The sequence below is a fragment of the Mytilus trossulus genome, chromosome 1 (assembly GCF_036588685.1).
Source record: "Mytilus trossulus isolate FHL-02 chromosome 1, PNRI_Mtr1.1.1.hap1, whole genome shotgun sequence".
NCBI lineage: Eukaryota > Metazoa > Mollusca > Bivalvia > Mytilida > Mytilidae > Mytilus > Mytilus trossulus.
In genome coordinates this window covers 29,497,063-29,518,898 of record NC_086373.1, presented here as the reverse complement: position 1 = coordinate 29,518,898, position 21,836 = coordinate 29,497,063, and the positions used below count along the sequence as shown (strand labels likewise).

Below are 21,836 nucleotides of genomic sequence, written 5' to 3'. Positions count from 1 at the left end.
TGAAGTACATGTACTGAGATCAAACGAACCAAACGTTGATCAAATTTTATTTATAGAATTGGTGCAGAAAGGGTTTAATTGAGGAAGAATTGGAGAAATATATATAGTAAAATGAATATCATCACTACATAACCAAAATTGGTTATTATCTAATGCAAACAGTCTTTTTATAAGAACCCAATGTTATTTGTCAGCATGCCTTTCCTGTTTGTATATCACCTATGAAATCTAAAACATTCATGATCATGTGGTTATGTCTGGCCTACTATAACCATGTATGATAGAATTAGGGGATAATGAATATTATTATTTTTTAGGAGACGTGTTGGTTTATGTGGATGATAAGTGTGTGTTAGGATATTCTCACCAAGATATTGTTAATTTATTTCAAACTATTGAACCTCTTCAGAGAGTTAGCCTTTCAGTGTGTCGTGGTTATTCATTACCGTTCGATCCCGATGATCCGAACACGGAAATAATAGTGACGGTGGCTGTTTCACTGCCTTCAGGTGACTCACCATTTGTGCTTGCACCACCAAGTTACGCATTTCATCAGGAAAACCACCCTAATTCAGGTATGAATTTTACCTCAGCAAATAACCCTAAATCATTACCTGATTTAACTAGATCTGTCAAATCAAACTCAGACAATTCTCTACAAGGCAGTGGTGGAGGTGGCAGCATACGTAATGATAACGCACCAGACGTTTTAGATTCTTCATCTTCCAAAGTGGAAACATTGACGATGTACATTGTGCGCGGTGAAATGGGTTTTGGTTTCACAATTGCTGACAGTGCTTTCGGACAAAGAGTGAAACAGATTCTGGATAAACCGCGATGTAAGGACTTACAAGAGAGTGATATTCTACAGGAAATAAACAGTGTCAATGTCAAGAACATGTCTCACTCACAAATCGTTCAGGTTCTAAAGGAATGTCCAAAAGGGGTGGAAACTAAGATAGTCATACAGAGGGGAGGTAAGAAATCAATTATTGTATATTAAGCAATTTTTGCAATGTTCTTATTATTGCTCAAAATGTGACAGGGTTATAATCGCAATAATTAAAACTTGCATTAACATTTTTTTTATATGAATTATTCAATCAAACAGGATTTTTCTGAATATTGCAAAATTAAAATTTATTTATAACTTCAATAAAAAGACTGATTGATAAGAAGTGTTTAACACCACTTCCAGCACTCCTGGCTATATTCTTTCTGCCTGTTTTCATTGGTGGTGGAAGTCAGAAGTACCTAGAGGGAACTATCATCCTTTGGGCTTTGGCTGGAACACATTTTCCCGAAAATCTGGTGTGAACTCACAAGATAGGTATCACTCTTAATGAACTTTAAAGACCAATCAACCACCCCGACCCCAACAATGAAAGCACTATAGCCATTTCATTGGGAGAGATACTTGCTCTTGATCTGTCTTCAGATCTTTAAATAATTTTAAAGAAAAGAGTTTCAACACTAAAAATTCACCCAAAATCCACTGTCTCGAGTGTTTATTTCAAAAACTGAGAGTTTTTATTTTCTAAGGGTATTGAGTATCGAAAGTTTTGAAGTGGGTGGTGAAAATTTTAATGTATGACATTCCCTGTACAATTTAGACTGAATTACATCATCAACAAGAACAACTGTATATGGGTTCATAGGTACTAGCTGATAAAAGGATAAATTAAAAAGTCAGTTCATGCATAGTACCATTAACATGATAAAATGACATTTTAGATTTCCTAATATAACCATGATAATGATGCACTAGTACTCCCCACTAGGGAAGTATGATAATCAGGATGATGCATGTTCATTTATAAAGTCATCAGACTAATGTTCAATCAAATTGGAAACTTTATTAATCACACTTCATACTAAAGGTTACATGTATGGCCAAGTATCAAAGGTATTAATCTTGTTAATAGTCATGATAATCTGCTTTTAAAGATCTTTTAATGTCCAAAAATTCTAAAATTTTCAAATGATTTTTTTTTTTTTTTTTTATATACAAATGTGTACGTGTATTGACTAACTAATATATTTGTAAACAAGAGTTTGGAGTATACATGTATATATTTATTGAGATAGCTGATGGTTTTCTTTCAAAGATACATGTATCTAATGTTAGATATACATTGTAACAAGCAAACAAAAAATGCTCATAAATTCACTTAAAACTTTTGAATTGAAAAGGAAACACAGACAAAAACAGCTTGGTGAAATCTGGGCCTAAAAACTTTTAGAAAAACTTCAAAATAAGAAGTTTGAAATATCTGTGGTCAGTCTTAAATGCATTTAAATCTAATTTGAATTGCAAATATAAATTGTTTATACATGTATAAGACAAGTATACATAGGTGTAGTTCATCCCAGTATAAATTACTTGTAATAAATAACCTGGGGATACCTGTCAATTAGTTGATTAGATGTACATTTCCTACATTCCTGTATACATAATGTGGTTAGAAAGGAATACAATTCTTAATCTTCATAATTTCATCAAATTTGCCTGATTCATTTGGATTAATTCCAAAATGTAAGGTAAAGGTCAGTCACAATTACAATGATTTATATAAAAAATAATCTGATTTTCATGTGAAGAGTTGTTTAGAAATAGTCAAGGCAGTGGAATTGATTACCAAATGAGAGCTTTTATGTTTCCTTCCTTTCTTTGATATAGAAATAAGAATATGTAGAAGGAAGCTATCCACTATGATCAAACCATGTAAACACTACATGTAAGGAAATGGTGATGCTGCAAGCCCCTTTTGTCTTCTTTTCTTTTTTTATGCCCTATTGATTATGCCCAATATATATAGGCATTATGTTTTCTGGTCTGTGCATATGTTCGTTCGTCCGTCTGTCCTGCTTCAGATTAAATATTTTGGTCAAGGTAGTTTTTGATGAAGTTGGAAGTCCAATCAACTTGAAACTTAGTACACATGTTCCCTATAATATGATCTTTCTAATTTTAATGCCAAATTTGAGTTTTTACCCCGTTTTCACTGCCCACCAAACATAGAAAATATTAGTGCAGATTACTAGGAACACATTCTTGTTTATATTTTCTTTGCCTTAATTGACATTATAAGAGTACATTCTTTCAATATAAAACATTGGAAGTATACCTTACCTAACAATGACTTTGTGGTTCAGCTAGCAAGCAAGCTAACCAACGATAATACCTTTAGCTACATACTCATTGAAATCAGCTGTAAGTACATTTTACCTTTGTTTATTGTTATCCCCTGTAAGGATTTGTTTAAAAGTTCAGATCTAAATTACTGTACATTGATTCATAATTAACATTGTAAAACATACAATAATTGGATATCAGATGGGTTGACCAGAACAATGCAGAAAATAGAAAGGCTTAAACACATACTAGAATGAAGTTAAGTCAGACATATGGAGAGTAACGTATGGTATAAAAGTTTTAAATAGACCTGTGTAAATATATATATTATTATTTGTTCAAAGGCACCTGAAATTAGAACATCACAAGTCTCAGAAAAATGACATGTTATACTTAGCTCACATAAAATTCAAATAGGCACTGTGGCCTATATATTATACATGAATGACTCCATTCATGAAAATCCTTTGATGTAATCATTTATTACAGCTCTTTTTATTAAAATAAGGAAAATAGCATATACAAATTTATTACAGCTCTTGTATTAAATCATGTAAGTAGCATATAAACATTTGTCATTATTGGCTGATGAATTTCTTATCATAAAAAATAAAAAGGTTGTTTTCTACTGTCTTTAAACATGTTTTTCTTTCATTATAGGTGTTCCGCTTAGAAGTAGAAAGCCTTCGAACCAAGGGGTGAGTATTGAATATTTATATATATAGGGTTTTAAGTATACTACTCCAGAAAAAAGAGATTGGTTGGCAGCCTGTTTGAAGTAATACAGAAGTATTACCTCACTCAAACCATTAGTTTAGTAAACAAATAAAAAAAGAGTGAAATGATTATCAGATAAAATGAACAGGTGTCAAATAATCAAAGGAACCAAGGGGAGAAATTGAATGGTGAACCTCTATCATATGTCTATGGCTGATAAGATTCTCAATTTTAATCAAATGAAAATGTTTCTAATTGTTTATCTGTATTTAAAAATAATACTAAAGTGGCCGTCAGTTTGTTGTCTCTTTGACATATTCCCCATTTTCATTCTCAATTTTAACCTTAGCCATGACAGTATGTATATTCTATTCTACCCTGTGTTTTGCTACATTGTATGCTGATAAATCATATTTAATTTTGTACCCAAGATAAGCCATTGCTAGGGGTGACCCAGCATAGGAAGACCAGGGTAATGCTTTGCCTTCTACTATTTATGACAGAATGGTGCTTGCTGCATATGACTGAACAAGTCTAAGGCAATATGTTGTAAATGTATAATAGTTCACTATTGAGTACATTAATGATACATGTGCTTACTACATAACCTGCTGGATGGTTTTTGAACACCAGGCCTCTCGGTCATAAAACTTTACTCAGTACTCCGAGTACAAAATAAGTGCTTGAAACACAAAATCCAGTAATTTGATTGGTTGAATCTTGAGTCTGAGTACAAAAATCGTGCTCAAAAGTTTTGATGACCGCAAAGCCAGAATGGCTCAGTTTGAAGATCGTCTGAATCTCCATAAATACACTAGTTTCTATTGTTAATTTCTTGGTTTATAACTGATATATGATATGATGATATGTTATTCTGCTTTCTTATAACACTCCAGGGCTAAGACAAATTACTGATATGGATTATATTTCAGACAAAGTCAGAAGGAAATACATCTGATACCAGCTTCACTAGCAATCCAGGTGCTTTCTTTTTTAATGAAGATAAACAGACATCAGGTAAGACTAATATTGTATGAGGAGGGGAGGGTCTTTTGGGTTTTACTGTCTAATTATGGGGGGGGGGGGGGGGGTATTCAAGGTCAAGGAAGCTTGTACTTATTAACTTCAAAATCTCAGTTAGTAATTTGTTATCATTGCTCATACTTAATCTTTTAAGATTGATTTATTGATTGCTGTTTCTAAATACCCTCAAGAATGACTTGAAACTGGAAATATTCTCACCAAAACCATACAACTCATACTGAAACAAATGGCAGGTTAAATTTGATATTACTCGACGTCGGTTTATATGTCCTGTAATTGATTTCCTACTGTAACTTTTGTTTGCCTCAATTATATGTATACATGCAACTTATTCTCAATGCTAAAACCCACACAACACAGACAAAGTTTGAATTTAGATGGTATAAAATTGAGAATGGAAATGGGGAATGTGTCAAAGAGACAACAACCCAACCATAGAAAAAACAACAGCAGAAAGTCACGAACAGGTCTTCAATGTAGCGAGAAATTCCCGCACCCAGAGGCGTCCTTCAGATGGCCCCTAAACAAATATATAGTAGTTCAGTGATAATGAACCCCATACTAATTTCCAAATTGTACACAAGAAACTAAAATTAAAATGATACAAGACTAACAAAGGCCAGAGGCTTCTTACTTGGGACAGGCGCAAAAATGCGGCGGGTTAAACTTTTATCTTTCTACAGTTGTGCCCCTTTACAAGTGGAAGCAATTGGTAACTCAAGAGGTGATACAAAGCACAAAAATAACTTCTGTAAAAACAATAGAAACAAAGCACCGAAATAAGAGTACTAGCAGTTACTGAAAATAGTTCAAGGCCATCTTAAAAATAAATCATGTTTTCTCAAATTAAAGTAGACTACTTATTTTTCTTATATTGTTAATATATATTTGTATTACTGGGAGAATAATTAACACATTTGAACATATCCATAAAATATCTTGAAAAAAGAGAAAAAAAATCAAGTCATGAAATTAATATTTCAACAACAAGGAATATAATTTGGCAATGAAGTGTAAATACCGTTCCAGAGGAATGTTGTTTATATATACTGTTAGAATGGTAATGGTCACACATTAGAAAATACATTACAAGGGTAATAATTGTCACATTTATAATGTGTTACTTATCAAATCAATGGTTAGGAATATGAAAGATATCTTTGAATAGAGTTACAGCTAATTTCATAAAGCATGTAGAGCAAGACTTTAGTTAGCTTGCTTGCCTTGTTTTTTATTGTACAATCGTTAGGATAACACCCTATTAAATTCAAATATTATATATACAGGTTAAACTATGCCTATATATATATATATATATATATATATATTGTTTAAAGATGTCAATCTTATGTACAAAGCTTGTATACACAATTATACAAACAAAGCAAGCAAGCCAACCAAAGTTTTGCTTTACATGCATTAGGAAATAAGCTGTCAACAAATTGAGAAAATTAAACTGGAAAAAAACTACATTTAAAAGTGTATCAACTTGTGTTTTTTTAGATTCTGAAAATATCTTATAAATGTTTTCTTCTCATGTTTGTCCAGCTTACAACAATTTATTTTAAAAAAGAGAGACCCAGTGATTGTATGCTCTATGATCAATGGTGTTGGATTGTATCAACATTTAGGCTCAAGCAGTGGTTAAGTTATTTAAAGATCAATAACTTTGTTGTAAGATATGAAAGTTTGAATGTTATGACAAGGAATAGTATCAGAAGTCAAACATGTTGGCTCACACTAGTATGATTTTTATTGTCACAAGGATCAATACATGTTGACAATAACCCTTTCCTCCATAATGACCCCTTTTGACGCTATCCCCTTTACTCCATAATGATGCCTTTTATTGAAACATCTTACCTTCTAAAAATCTTTATCAAACTTAATATAATTCTAATATTAAAAGGATATTCATGAGAAGATCTGACTAGAATTTCATTGATGAAATATTTGTTTTCGCAGTGCATTAATACTGGTGATTTTTTTTTTATTGAAAAAAGACTATGTGAATCAAGTATGTAAAAAAATAAATCCATGGAGGAAAAGGTTGTCTCTATGATCAATCCTTTTTGGGGTAAAAAAAAAACCCAAAAAAACTTTAGATTGCATGGAAGGAAAGAAGTTATATATGAGCATTATTCATAAGGATTATTTATTAATTTTATGCATACAGATTCAGACTTTAAAAGAGTTTGCATGAAACTGAATTCTAATGATCATCAACACAAAATAGCTTGTCCTTGTAAGGAGTTTATGTTCACGAGACTGCATTGATATTTCACAAAAATCAATGGTTAAACCCTGCAAATGTTGCTATGAGAATAAAAGAAAATAGGTTTGTTTTACTCGTTTGATTTTGTTACCTGGAAATGGCTGTCAGGTAAATTTTATGCATAGATAGAATTGTTAAATGGTGAAAACAAGAGTTTGTTAAAAATAACTGAAACTTTAATTCTAAACTTTTCTGTTAATAAGTAATTTTTGAAGTTTGATTGGAAAAAGCTAGAGTATTGATGGAGAATAAAATGCTAGTTAATTATGTTTCAGGTCATAATCGGTTTATGAATGGTGGAATTGACAACAATAAAGGTAAATAGCATTATGTGTACTGATGAGGTCAATACAACAGGTCAGGGGTCATGTAAACATGTCAAGGTTACTTTTTTATAAAGCTTTTTAAGTGTGTTGACCTGGCAATACATTTGTATCATAGGATGAATTACAGGAAATCAATTCTGTATTTTAAGTAAAAGCTGCAGGGTTGGCAAAAACCCGGGTTTTATGAGTATTGCCCAGCCCAGTGGGAAATACTGGGAAAACCTGGGTTTTACTGGGTTTTAGTGGGTAATACTGGGCAATACTGGGTAATATAGAATACTTGTCTGAATTTTAAAAGGATTCAGTGATAAACACAAATGTTAAACATATAATAAGATATTTATACCCTATTTTGTTTGTCTAGCATTTGTCTAGATTGGCAAACTGTAAATATAGAGGCAAAAAAAAAGTTTTCTTCAAATGAATATATCTCCTAATTTAACATTGTTTAAGAATTAACAATTACTTGTAAGAAAAATTACATTTAATGTCACTAATTATTTAGTAATTATTCAGATTAGAACACATTTGTTTATGTAACAATAATCAGCCCTTATAATTCTATAAATTTTATTGGCATGAACCCTTAGGGTGTTTATGTAGCAATATGAATGTATAACAAATAAAATTAACAAGTCACTTAAACACTGCAATAAAATGCATGTTTCAAAGTTTGGATTATTAAAACATTGCTTGGTAATTAAAAAGGTATCTTTAAATGTAAAAATCTTCTGTTCTGCCTACATATATAGAATTAATAGAGAAGAGAATGAAATTGATATTTCAATCTTTTAGAAATGACTATCAATGGTTATCTGTATTAAAGTATATATTTAGCTGTTATACTATGACAACAATGTATGAAACTACCAAGTCTTTCCTATAATACTGTTAAAATAAGCATAGAAAATCATATTGCCCAGTATTGCCCTGCCCGGGAAAACCCGGGTTTTCCAACCCGGGAATTCCCGGGCGGGTAATACTTTGCCAACCCTGAAAAGCTGAGCATTATTTTTTCCATTTTGAAAAATCTGGAAGATGTCTGTTGTTTAACTATCCAATTTCTTGTATAACTACACATGTAAGATTTCAATTTTAAAGTCATATGAAATGAGTGACTTGTGAAAAATAATCAAATTCATGAACATCATGAACTTAGTCTTCTGTGCACGCTTTTATCATTTTTTCCCCATAAATATCATATGATTGTCAATTTTTTTATCAATCGGTCAGTGTTGTGAAAATACGTCAGGTAATTAAAGTTAGTGTTTTGAAGCCGAAGTTTAACCAATGTCACCTGTTTGTCAACAATCAACAATAAAAGCATGGATATTGAGCATGTGTTTAACATGTACAATCAGATAAAAGTTTATTTAAAGGACATCCATGTGAATTGCGATCACTGGATTTTTATGAGATGGGTCACACTGAGGTCACTTTGCATACGGAAAATATGTCTGGGGAATTGCTTCCAGGAAAGCAATTAAAATAAAGTAAACTTCTTCTAAATATGAACAAGTTAAAGAATTTTCTTCAGAAAAAAGTATAAGTGCATAAGTTTTATAATGAAAACTATCAATTGAGTAAAAAAAAAACAATATCCAATATTTTTTTTAATTTGAGGTTTCTTAAAACTAACTAAATATAAAAAAATTGGTTATTGTTGATTGTCTTAACAAGCTAAGTTAATTAAAATTGCTACGTAAATCTCCTATAATTAGTATCTGTTATACTAATTCAATTATGTATTACATACACCTTATCAATCAATAATCAAGACAAGAAAGCTGTGGAGTTATAAAATAGCAAGGATGATATACATATGTACATTCAAGGATAATAGCACAAGGCTGATAAAGAACAATAGTTTGGCGTAAAACTTGTTATTGTTATAATTCACAGTTTATTGATGTTGATAGGAAAATAATAAAATTGTCTGTGCTTTTAAGTTGTGATGAGATTTTTGTATTAATTTGTAAAAATATGCTTATGTAGTTGTCTGCTTTGTAATATGACTATCTTCAGAACAATTGATTTGAAATGGATTAGTTATTTTCTGAAATTTTCACATTGAAAACAAAAAAGAATGGAACAAGAACATCAAACCTGTGTTAATCTGATTATCCAATGAAAAATTGCATAGAACTTCAATCATTTCTTGAACTTCAAAGTAGCTGCTAATATATAGCTTTTAAGGTCCTTTTGATGATTTTGATATTTGCGGACCGACGCTATATCACAAAATTTTCAAAGGATAATAGAGCTTTTGCAACTAACATCAAAGTGATTGACAATCTGTTCTAGTTGTGAGGATGGCTTTTTTTATTTGGATTAGATTAATAGACTAAACAATATTGTAAAATACATCATGCTCTAATCTTTAGCTGTCCTGAGTACATGTATAAACTTATAAATATGTAATGAAAAAGTATAGACTTAAAGTGTTTTTACACATTTCAATTACAGAAAATCACGACATGATCGATGGATCAAAGCCAGCAATACCAAGTAGACCAAAAACTCCAAACCAATCAGATTCTAGACCAAAAACACCAATAGACAGACCTAAAACACCAACACGGACATTAATTGAAGATCATGGGAAACCACCTTTAGGCAATAGACACATGGAAATGTTTAGTACTCACAATGATTTAAGGAGAGATAATGATGAAATACGTGATTTAGGGAGTCAGGGTCAGGACTTAAATCAGTCACGGTCATCATCAGAATTTTATGACATTAATACCAGGCCCCCTCCTGGTCCTAGACACGACCAGTATCGTAATGAACAACGAACATTTAGACCCGATACCTTTTCTCGGAGTAATAGTGCTGCACAATTTAATTCTCATGATAGGGAGAGGGAAGTGACTAAGCCAGGAATGTTCAGGAGTAGAACCCCTGGTCCAGATATGTTACATCGAGGTCATGGGCCTGATTACAGAGGAGATCATCAAAGACCTAAGACTCCAACAGCTCAGGACATGAGGAGTAAAACACCTTTACCTGGAAATTCTTATAATTATAGTGATAGGGGAGGATATCAAAACAATACATTTGGTATGAATGGACCTTCACGACAAGGGTTTGGACAACAGAGACAGTGGGGTTTCAATAACTACCCTGGATCCCCTCCTACAGTAAGGAGGGGTGGGGATGATTATCAGGATCCTTATAAAAATAATTTTAGTACTTTTTCACAAAAGGGTGCTGGACATCCGTCTCGTCAAAGCACGTCGTTTGAGGATGTCAATCCTGCGCCTAGTAACTTAACTCGTGTTCCAAAACGTTTACCACTTCAGTCAAATTCCTCATTCAATAGTCAGTATTCAAGTTCCCCACGGTTACCTCCACGTATGAGTAATCGTGAGGAAGCAGTGCGGGTGGCAGAATATTCTGTCACATTAAGTAGACAGGACAGTGGATTTGGTTTTAGAATTATAGGAGGAACAGAAGAAGGCTCACAGGTAACTTTATATTTAGATATTAACTACATTTTTACTATTTATAAAAATATGTCTTTTGATTTTCAATTTTAGACACCCTCTCCCATCCACTTTAATTGTCTTTTAAGTGCTTAAGTTCCATTGTGATTTCTTCCTACAAGTCATAGATGTCTCAAGACTGTATCCTCAATACATTTATATCATATTAAGTAGATATGTGTATGTAGGTTGGTAGACAGCTAGTTTTATCAAAATGAGTTACTTTAAGTGAAAATGATAAGTTAATGTTGTTGTTGTTGTTGTCAAACATTCAGAAAATATTTGAGTAAAACTGCAATATACAGCATGTGAATTATTGTAATATAAAAATAAGAAGATGTGGTTTAGTGTAAACATATTTTATTAATTATATTCAGGTACATACATAGGCATTTACATAATAGTACAAGTGAAATAATTAATAGGATCCAGATGTGGTTTGATTGCCAATGAGCCAAATAAAGCAGATTTAAAATGAAGCCATAGAGCTAGTAAAACCCATAGTGGTGAGACTAAAAATATATTTGATCAACTGTCTGTTTTGTGTGATTAGGCGATATTATTGTACATCTGATTGATTTTCTTTTGAAGGTGTCTGTCGGCCATATTGTCCCTGGAGGTGCTGCTGATTTAGACACCCGTATTAGAACAGGTGATGAAATCACTCATGTAGATGGCATTTCAGTACTCAATTCAACACATCAGAGGGTTGTCCTGCTAATGACGAATGCTGGGACTACAGGACGAGTAACACTGGGTCTAAGGCGCAGAATTTTAGTCTCTGGTAAGAACATTCATATTATTATTCTTTGTAAATAAACATACCTACCCATTAAATGCTTACTTAAAGAGGCTATGTTGAAGAATTATTTGCTGTTGATAAACTATTTCTGGTCAGGGTTCGTTACTAGACCAGTGCTACTAAATATACTTGTAGTTCTTTGCTAAATTTATTCCTTTGTTTGGTTATTTGAATTTAGTTAAGGTATATGCAAATGTTTTATTTCAGTTATCTTCACATTCTTGAATTCTTTAAAAAAAATCTGTCCAACTTAGATATTACAGCTTCTGTTTTCAGATATTACATATCTGTCACTTGAAAGAAGTTATTGCACCATTTTTTTATGGTTACAATTTTCTTTTGAAATTTTTGATTATTTTCAGGAGAAACATCATACAATGGAATGAGTGAGGTTTACGACATCACCGTGAACCGACGAGAGACGGAAGGGTTTGGTTTTGTCATCATCTCCTCTGTAACCAAATCTGGGTCGGTTATAGGTGAGTTCATCGGTATGTGTCACCCTAGGCAAGGTTATATAGTAGATAGATTACACATATAGAACTGATAAAAATTTGGTATCTCAGTGAGGGTTGAGGGAACAAGTTATATACTAAGTACTGTTGATTTGCTATCAGTTGAAGACACTAATTTTATGGATTTCATGGGGAAATATTAACCTCATAACTTTGTATGCAAAATTTTTTCAAACCACAATTTCAAGTTTCAAAAAAAAAATTAAAAAAATTGATAACTTTTCAGAAAAATTACAGAATGACAGATAAACCTGAGATACCAAGTTTTTATAACTTATAATAATTTTTAGCAATATTATCATGATTTTTATTTTTATACGACCGCAAATTTTGAAAAAATTTTCGTCGTATATTGCTATCACGTTGGCGTCGTCGTCGTCGTCCGAATACTTTTAGTTTTCGCACTCTAACTTTAGTAAAAGTGAATAGAAATCTATAAAATTTTAACACAAGGTTAATAACCATAAAAGGAAGGCTGGTATTGATTTTGGGAGTTTTGGTCCCAACATTTTAGGAATTAGGGGCCAAAAAGGGCCCAAATAAGCATTTTCTTGGTTTTCGCACTATAACTTAAGTTTAAGTTAATAGAAATCTATGAAATTTTGACACAAGGTTTATAACCACAAAATAAAGGTTGGGATCGATTTTGGGAGTTTTATTTTCAACAGTTTAGGAATTAGGGGCCAAAAAAGGGCCCAAATAAGCATTATTCTTGGTTTTCGCACAATAACTTTAGTTAAAGTAAATAGAAATCAATGAAATTTAAACACAATGTTTATGACAACAAAAGGAAGGTTGGTATTGATTTTGGGAGTTTCGGTCCTAACAGTTTAGGAATTAGGGGCCAAAAAGGGACCCAAATAAGCATTTTTCTTGGTTTTCGCACCATAGCGTTAGTATAAGTGAATAGAAATCTATGAAATTTAAACACAAGGTTTATGACTATAAAAGGAAGGTTGGTATTGATTTTGGAAGTTTTGGTCCCAACAGTTAAGGAAAAAGAGGCCCAAAGGGTCCAAAATTAAACTTTGTTTGATTTCATCAAAATTGAATAATTGGGGTTCTTTAATATGCCGAATCTAACTGTGTATGTAGATTCTTAATTTTTGGTCCCTTTTTCAAATTGGTCTACATTAAGGTCCAAAGGGTCCAAAATTAAACTTAGTTTGATTTTAACAAAAATTGAAACCTTGGGGTTCTTTGATATGCTGAATCTAAAAATATACTTAGATTTTTGATTATTGGCCCAGTTTTCAAGTTGGCCCAAATCGGGGTCCAAAATTAAACATTGTTTGATTTCATCAAAAATTGAATAATTGGGGTTCTTTGATATGCCAAATCTAACTGTGTATGTAGATTCTTAATTTTTGGTCCAGTTTTAAAATTGGTCTAAATTAAAGTGCAAAGGGTCCAAAATTAAACTAAGTTTGATTTTAACAAAAAATAAATTCTTGGGCCTCTTTGATATGCTGAATCTAAACATGTACTTAGATTTTTGATTATGGGCCCAGTCTTCAAGTTGGTCCAAATCAGGATCTAAAATTATTATATTAAGTATTGTGCAATAGCAAGTCTTTTCAATTGCACAGTATTGTGCAATGGCAAGAAATATCTAATTTCACAATATTGTGAAATAGCAATTTTTTTTTTAATTAAGAGTTATCTTTCTTTGTCCAGAATAGTAAGCAAGAAATATCTGCAAGAATTTTTTTTAATTGGAGTTATCTTTCTTTGTCCAGAATCAACTTAAATCTTTGTTATATACAATATATATTCACTTTTTACTACCAACTGATAAATTTAAATAATCTTTACCATTCAGTGATAACAAGCAGTTTTTTTACATCATGTATTTAAATGAGTAGTAATTGTTGCAAACTCCATTATAATATTTTAATTGAAATTAGTTTTGGAATAAGGGAAAGGGGGATGTGAATAAAAAATTGGGTTAAATTTTTCTCATTTGAAATTTCATAAATAAAAAGAAAATTTCTTCAAACATTTTTTTGAGAGGATTAATATTCAACAGCATAGTGAATTGCTCTAAGAGAAAACAAAAATTTTAAGTTCATTTGAATACATTCATTCTGTGTCAGAAACCTATGCTGTGTCAACTATTTAATCACAATCCAAATTTAGAGCGGAATCCAGCTTGAATGTTGTGTCCATACTTGCCCCAACCGTTCAGGGTTCAACCTCTGCGGTCGTATAAAGCTACGCCCTGCGGAGCATCTGGTTCAAACTTATCTAGAAAAATTTATTTTAAAATGATGGTAAAGATATCAATGAGTGAACAGATGAGATATTGCTGAAGATTAGATATTAAGATGATTGTTTATTTCTAGTGTTTGTTTATAACTGTAGAGGTTGGTTTTTTTTTACACATGTATGAGCTGTTGAATAGTTTGCTACACGGAAAGCAATCAGAAGAGGGTTACACTGTTTTCATGGTTTAAATGGAAGCACACTTGTATACATATAATAATTTGTTATATATTGCAGCTGTGCTATTTGAGCAGTCAAATTGCATTGACCGTATATTCATATGTCATATACACATACATGTGATGGACTGTGAAACTCAGATCAGGAGATTTGGAAATTTTGGTCAGGAGATTAGGACTCAGATCAGGAGGTTTTTTATCGACATAAATTTTGTCGTAAATGTAACCATATGAAGTAGAAATTGTGTTTTTTCTACAATTTGTAATATGTTTAAAGTACCCTTATTGCCTTTCTATTTGAATAAAATAAAATATTAAGAAGAATCTGTTTCCTGTTTAGTTTTGTTTTGTTTTTGTTAAATTATTGTTCACTGCTTGCAAATAACAATATATTTATCTATCTTATCCGTATAGATTTTTATTCATGTCTCCATCTCCTTATCATTGGTAAATGTATAGACAAATAAGAAAGAAATAAGCTCTACATGTTTGTTTGCAACATCATAAATTAATTAAAATAAAATAACAAACACTAACAGTAGTACTGCATGGCTTTTAAGCATTATGAAAGTCATATTTGTAGAAAACTTAAAAAGACTTAAACATTGTAAAATGTTTTGCTTTTTCTAGCTTACACAATAAAATCTTATATATTCTAACATCTACAATTCTCAAACCCAAGGTTTTATAATCCCAATTCTAACATGACGTCCTTCAAACGCTTTGAGTACACACCCGTGGTAAAATATGAATATATTGCATTGGCTGTTCCGATCGTACTCCCACGTCATATGTTTTTTTATGAATGAAGTACCCGACGTCATAGAATGATGACGTTATAATTTAAGCATTTTACGGAAAATACACGCTTTTGATACCGAAATTCATCACAACAAGGAAACGTAAACAAACGATGCTAAAATGTGGTATAAGCCCATTTTTTTCATATAAATAGAAGACATATAAGTAAATTATCATTAAAATACATCCAAATCTAAATAAATAAGATTTGTGAATAGTTTGAGCATGTCACTTATTCTGTATTCTCTGTTCTTTTACGCCAATCTAAAAGTGCGTTAATTTATGGGAATGGCAAATAATGGCCTCCACCTAGACCGCTGCGATCAATAAAAATTGCCGTTTTTGTCCTATTAGAATCGAAATAATTCATGGGGGCTTGAATATATCTAGATTTTACCACGGGTTGTCCCTTTATGCCGATATTTTACCCCTCGCTATCGCTCAGGGTAAAATATTTGTCATAAAGGGCCAACCCGTGGTAAAATAACGATATATTCAAGCCCCCATGAATTATTTCTTAATTAAACTAACTAAATTTAGTAGTCTAAATTTACATATTGTATATTCCAATCATGTAAATATTAAACAGATTTATTATGTAAACTTCAATTTAATCCTTGAAAGGAGGTCTAGATTGCTAAAATAATTTATAAATTTTTATTTTTTGATTTGTCCCAAAACATTTAAATTCATTTAATCAACATCCTTTTATGATTATTTGATTAAAATATTAATCATTTATAGTCTTTTTACAATTTACATTTTTAAAAGCAAAATAACTGAAAACAGGATAAAACAAAGGGAAGTAACAAAAATGTATTTCAATATTCCCAATACACATCGTTTTTATAACACAACGGCAGTTAGCCAGAGGTAAACATTGTTGATTACCAGTATGTTTGACACCCCAGCTGTCAAGTGAAGCCAATTAATTATACATCTTCTTTGATGTACAGGTAAAATTTAACACAGGTGTCAATTACACCCGTACAGTAGTAAGAAATGATCAAATATGGCGTCTGAAAATTTTCATTCATGAAATATTTCATACACGGGAGTTTTTTCTCCTGAACGGGAGGACGGGAGAAGACCCCTGAAAACGGGAGTTTTGTACTCCCGTCGGGAGGTTCACATGTATGTATACAGTCGCTGACTGTATATCACCTTGTTTATGACGTTGGCAATGGGTTTCTGTAGAGTTTTATTTATGACGTCAATAAAACATACAGGTTCACGGAAATTTAACGTTGTCCGCTCCAAATAAAAAATTGATGGTTTGTACCCTAAATAGTTTATTTAAAACAGATATAAGAGATGCAGTATATAAAGAATAACCATACATTGTCTGGAAATATCAATGTTATTTGTACTTGGCTCGAAACAGGTAGAAATGCTCAGCACAGCCTAGCTTTCTTCCTGTTTCTAAGCCTTGTACAAATAACATTCATATTTCGAGACAATGTATGGTTATTCTATATGTATAAGTTCTGTAGAATTTTTATACGACCGCAAATTTTGAAAAAATTTTCGTCGTATATTGCTATCACGTTGGCGTCGTCGTCGTCGTCGTTGTCGTCGTCGTCCGAATACTTTTAGTTTTCGCACTCTAACTTTAGTAAAAGTGAATAGAAATCTATGAAATTTTAACACAAGGTTTATGACCATAAAAGGAAGGCTGGTATTGATTTTGGTAGTTTTGGTCCCAACATTTTAGGAATTAGGGGCCAAAAAGGGCCCAAATAAGCATTTTCTTGGTTTTCGCACTATAACTTTAGTTTAAGTTAATAGAAATCTATGAAATTTTGACACAAGGTTTATGACCACAAAAGAAAGGTTGGGATTGATTTTGGGAGTTTTGGTTTCAACAGTTTAGGAATTAGGGGCCAAAAAAGGGCCCAAATAAGCATTATTCTTGGTTTTCGCACAATAACTTTAGTTAAAGTAAATAGAAATCTATGAAATTTAAACATAATGTTTATGACCACAAAAGGAAGGTTGGTATTGATTTTGGGAGTTTCCGTCCCAACAGTTTAGGAATTAGGGGCCAAAAAGGGACCCAAATAAGCATTTTTCTTGGTTTTCGCACCATAGCGTTAGTATAAGTAAATAGAAATCTATGAAATTTAAACACAAGGTTTATGACTATAAAAGGAAGGTTGGTATTGATTTTGGGAGTTTTGGTCCCAACAGTTAAGGAAAAAGGGGCCCAAAGGGTCCTAAATTAAACTTTGTTTGATTTCATCAAAATTGAATAATTTGGGTTCTTTAATATGCTGAATCTAACTGTGTATGTAGATTCTTAATTTTTGGTCCCGTTTTCAAATTGGTCTACATTAAGGTCCAAAGGGTCCAAAATTAAACTTAGTTTGATTTTAACAAAAATTAAATTCTTGGGCCTCTTTGAAATGCTGAATCTCAAAATGTACTTAGATTTTTGATTATTGGCCCAGTTTTCAAGTTGGCCCAAATCGAGGTCCAAAATTAAACATTGTTTGATTTCATCAAAAATTGAATAATTGGGGTTCTTTGATATGCCAAATCTAACTGTGTATATAGATTCTTAATTTTTGGTCCAGTTTTAAAATTGGTCTAAATTAAAGTGCAAAGGGTCCAAAATTAAACTAAGTTTGATTTTAACAAAAATTAAATTCTTGGGCCTCTTTGATATGCTGAATATAAACATGTACTTAGATTTTTGATTATGGGCCCAGTTTTCAAGTTGGTCCAAATCAGGATCTAAAATTATTATATTAAGTATTGTGCAAAAGCAAGTCTTATCAATTGCACAGTATTGTGCAATGGCAAGAAATATCTAATTTCACAATATTGTGAAATAGCAATTTTTTTTTTAATTAAGAGTTATCTTTCTTTGTCCAGTATAGTAAGCAAGAAATATCTGCAAGAAATTTTTTTAATTGGAGTTATCTTTCTTTGTCCAGAATCAACTTAAATCTTTGTTATATACAATATACAATGTATATTCACTTTTTACTACCAACTGATAAATTTAAATAATCTTTACCATTCAGTGATTACAAGCAGTTTTTTTTTACATCTTAATATTTTATGATGTATTTAAATGAGTAGTAATTGTTGCAAACTCCATTAGAATATTTTAATTGAAATTAGTTTTGGAATAAGGGTTCAATTTTTCTCATTTGAAATTTCATAAATAAAAAGAAAATTTCTTCAAACATTTTTTTGAGAGGATTAATATTCAACAGCATAGTGAATTGCTCTAAGAGAAAACAAAAATTTTAAATTCATTTGAATATATTCATTCTGTGTCAGAAACCTATGCTGTGTCAACTATTTAATCACAATCCAAATTTAGAGCGGAATCCAGCTTGAATGTTGTGTCCATACTTGCCCCAACCGTTCAGGGTTCAACCTCTGCGGTCGTATAAAGCTACGCCCTGCGGAGCATCTGGTTTATTATTTTCTTTATGTAATAGAAAACCTGTGACAGCAGGCATAGATTGATGGATTATGAAATATGAGCAAATTTACAAGGTTAACCATGCAGAAGATTTTAAGATATATGTAAAGGAAAAAAATATTTATTTGTAAAACGAAAAATGATTGGTTGTTTCAGACGGTGTTAGTGATTGGTTAGATAGGATAAATCTCTATCCTTGGATTGGTGAGATTTTTCACTGATTTTTTTTTTGCATCCCTTCACATCAGTCCATAGCATTGTTGCATTCTTATTTGTAAATTTGTTTCCATTTAATGGTTTTGTAAACTTGCCTCCTTTTAATGGTGTACTTAGATGTTGAACAAGCATTTTAGATTTAAATGCATCATGTTTGAATGTAGTGAAATGTGATTGATGAGATTTATAAGACAATTTGATGATATGTGTATAGAGATGGCAGTTATGTGTGGTGGCATGTATCAATTTAGGAATGCATGTTTATAGGATCTTCTGTTGTAACAAAGGTCACACTGGTGTCCTCAATTCTACAACAAAATGTCTCTCGTGTCATAAATAATTGTCAGGACTGTTTAAAAGAAGGTTAAAGGTTTCATATGATTAGCCATTAAATTGATAAAAAAGATGTAAAAGCAACCAAAAGACACAAATAGGTTAGATTTCATGATCAATCTACGCTAAAAATAAATAAGTCTCTTATAAACTTTTAAAAATTCAGCCATTTTCCAAAAGAACATAACACAATAAGATGAAATACTGAACAGGTACCTGACTAAGGACAGGCACATGAAGATTGCGTACTGTATCAATATGATGTTGTCTAGATGTGATGAGTTCATGGCATAAGATGTCCCATGTTTAATTTGCCTTTTTTAAAACATAATGGTCAAGACGAGTCACGACTCCTAAATGTACTGATCAGCTTCCCAAATTTCATTAGTAACTGACCACAAATTTATTTATTACAGTGTCTACCTTTTTGCATGGAGATATGAATTTAAAATTTTATTATGATCAATTTGGCTTTTTTTACTTTTCAATCTGAATTATTTTCCTATTTTGTATGAACCAGTGTGATCTTTGCATGTAAAATAGGCCAGTTCATGTCAAATTGTATGATACGTCACAACATTAAAGATACTTCAATCACAGATTTTCAATATTTCCATATCATGAATTCCTTTCCAGTTTTTGAAACAGATATATACTTCCTCACATTGTTTGCCATTTATATTTCACTGACACACCCATTATGTTATCCCCCTTTGTGAGTTTGCTTAAGAGAGAATATTGTGTGTGATTATCCCAGATATTTTTGCTCTTGTTTGAGGAAATTTCTATTTTTACATTTTTTGCTTGCTCTGTTGTTGACCAATTGTTAGTGTTTTTTCCTTTTCATTATTCACATTCAAATCTTGTATTACCAGAAAAAAGTTTTAAAAAATCTTGATTTTGTTGCATGAAAAAAAAATGCTACATTTTGTATTATTTTTTTTGTGTGTCAGAAGTTTAAGTCTAAATACTATTTTTTTTATAGAGAACTTATTTATACATGTCATTTGTATTGTAAACAAATACAGCTACATCTTTGGTAATTTTTTTTATCGAGAAGTATTACTGTAAACAATTAAAAAAATCATATGGCCTTATACCTTCAATTTGTTTAAAAATATTTGTTTTTAAAGCACAAAAACAAAATCTAGAAGTTTATCTTTTAAATCACTTACTATACAATTGTTCATTTACACTAATCTGAAGCTATTTTGTTTTCAGGTCGAATTTTAGAAAACAGTCCTGCAGAAAGGTGTGGGAGGCTTCATGTGGGGGACAGGATACTGGCTGTTAATGGAGTTGATATCTCATGTATGCACCATGAAGAAATTGTTAACCTGATTAAGGAAGCTGGATATTCTGTAACACTGACTATTGGAATTCCCCAGGGTAGGTTTAATATTTAGGACAATGATACTTCAATACACAAACTATAGGAGTTCCCCAGGATAAGTTTAATATACAGGACAATACTACTTCATTTCACAAACCGTTGAAATTCTCCAGGGTAAGTTTAATGTTCAGGACAATGATACTTCAATACTTCAAACCAAAGGGATTCCCCAAGGAAGCTTGAAATGCAGGACAATAATACTTCATTACACAAACCATTAAGATTCCCCAGGAAAAGCTTAATATACAGGAAAATGATACTTTGATACACATACCATTGGGATTCCCCAGGATAGGTATAATGTACAGGACAATGATACCGGTACTTCATTACACATACCATTGGGATTCCCTAGGATAAGTTAAATATACAGGACAATTATACCTTATTACACATACCATTGGGGTTCCCCTGGATAAATTTAATATACAGGACAATTATACTTCAATACACAAACCATTGGGATTCCCTAGGATAAGCTTAATATACAGGACAATGATACTCCATTACATATACCATTGGGATTCCCCATGATAAGTTTAATATACAGGACAATAATACTTCATTACACATACCATTGGGATTCCCCATGATAAGTTTAATATACAGGACAATAATACTTCATTACACAAACCATTAAGATTCCCCAGGAAAAGCTTAATATACAGGAAAATGATACTTTGATACACATACCATTGGAATTCCCCAGGATAGGTATAATGTACAGGACAATGATACCGGTACTTCATTACACATACCATTGGGATTCCCTAGGATAAGTTAAATATACAGGACAATTATACCTTATTACACATACCATTGGGGTTCCCCTGGATAAGTTTAATATACAGGACAATTATACTTCAATACACAAACCATTGGGATTCCCTAGGATAAGCTTAATATA

The 21,836-nt window shown here is 31.8% G+C and overlaps 1 protein-coding gene across 6 annotated transcripts in view; it reads left to right on the top strand.

Annotated features, from left to right (window-relative positions):
* Positions 1–21,836, top strand: part of LOC134721039 (membrane-associated guanylate kinase, WW and PDZ domain-containing protein 1-like) — a 122,134-nt gene that overhangs the window by 89,834 nt on the left and 10,464 nt on the right. For 3 of the 6 annotated variants that reach the window (XM_063583745.1, XM_063583754.1, XM_063583726.1), the window contains 9 exons: positions 318–977; positions 3,797–3,834; positions 4,786–4,870; positions 7,448–7,489; positions 9,965–10,968; positions 11,578–11,770; positions 12,151–12,279; positions 19,144–19,191; positions 20,758–20,925. In XM_063583745.1, coding sequence (XP_063439815.1) covers positions 318–977; positions 3,797–3,834; positions 4,786–4,870; positions 7,448–7,489; positions 9,965–10,968; positions 11,578–11,770; positions 12,151–12,279; positions 19,144–19,191; positions 20,758–20,925 — 2,367 coding nt within the window. The remainder of the gene's footprint in view (positions 1–317; positions 978–3,796; positions 3,835–4,785; positions 4,871–7,447; positions 7,490–9,964; positions 10,969–11,577; positions 11,771–12,150; positions 12,280–19,143; positions 19,192–20,757; positions 20,926–21,836) is intronic. The other 3 variants (XM_063583737.1, XM_063583771.1, XM_063583762.1) reach the window with 3 other exon arrangements.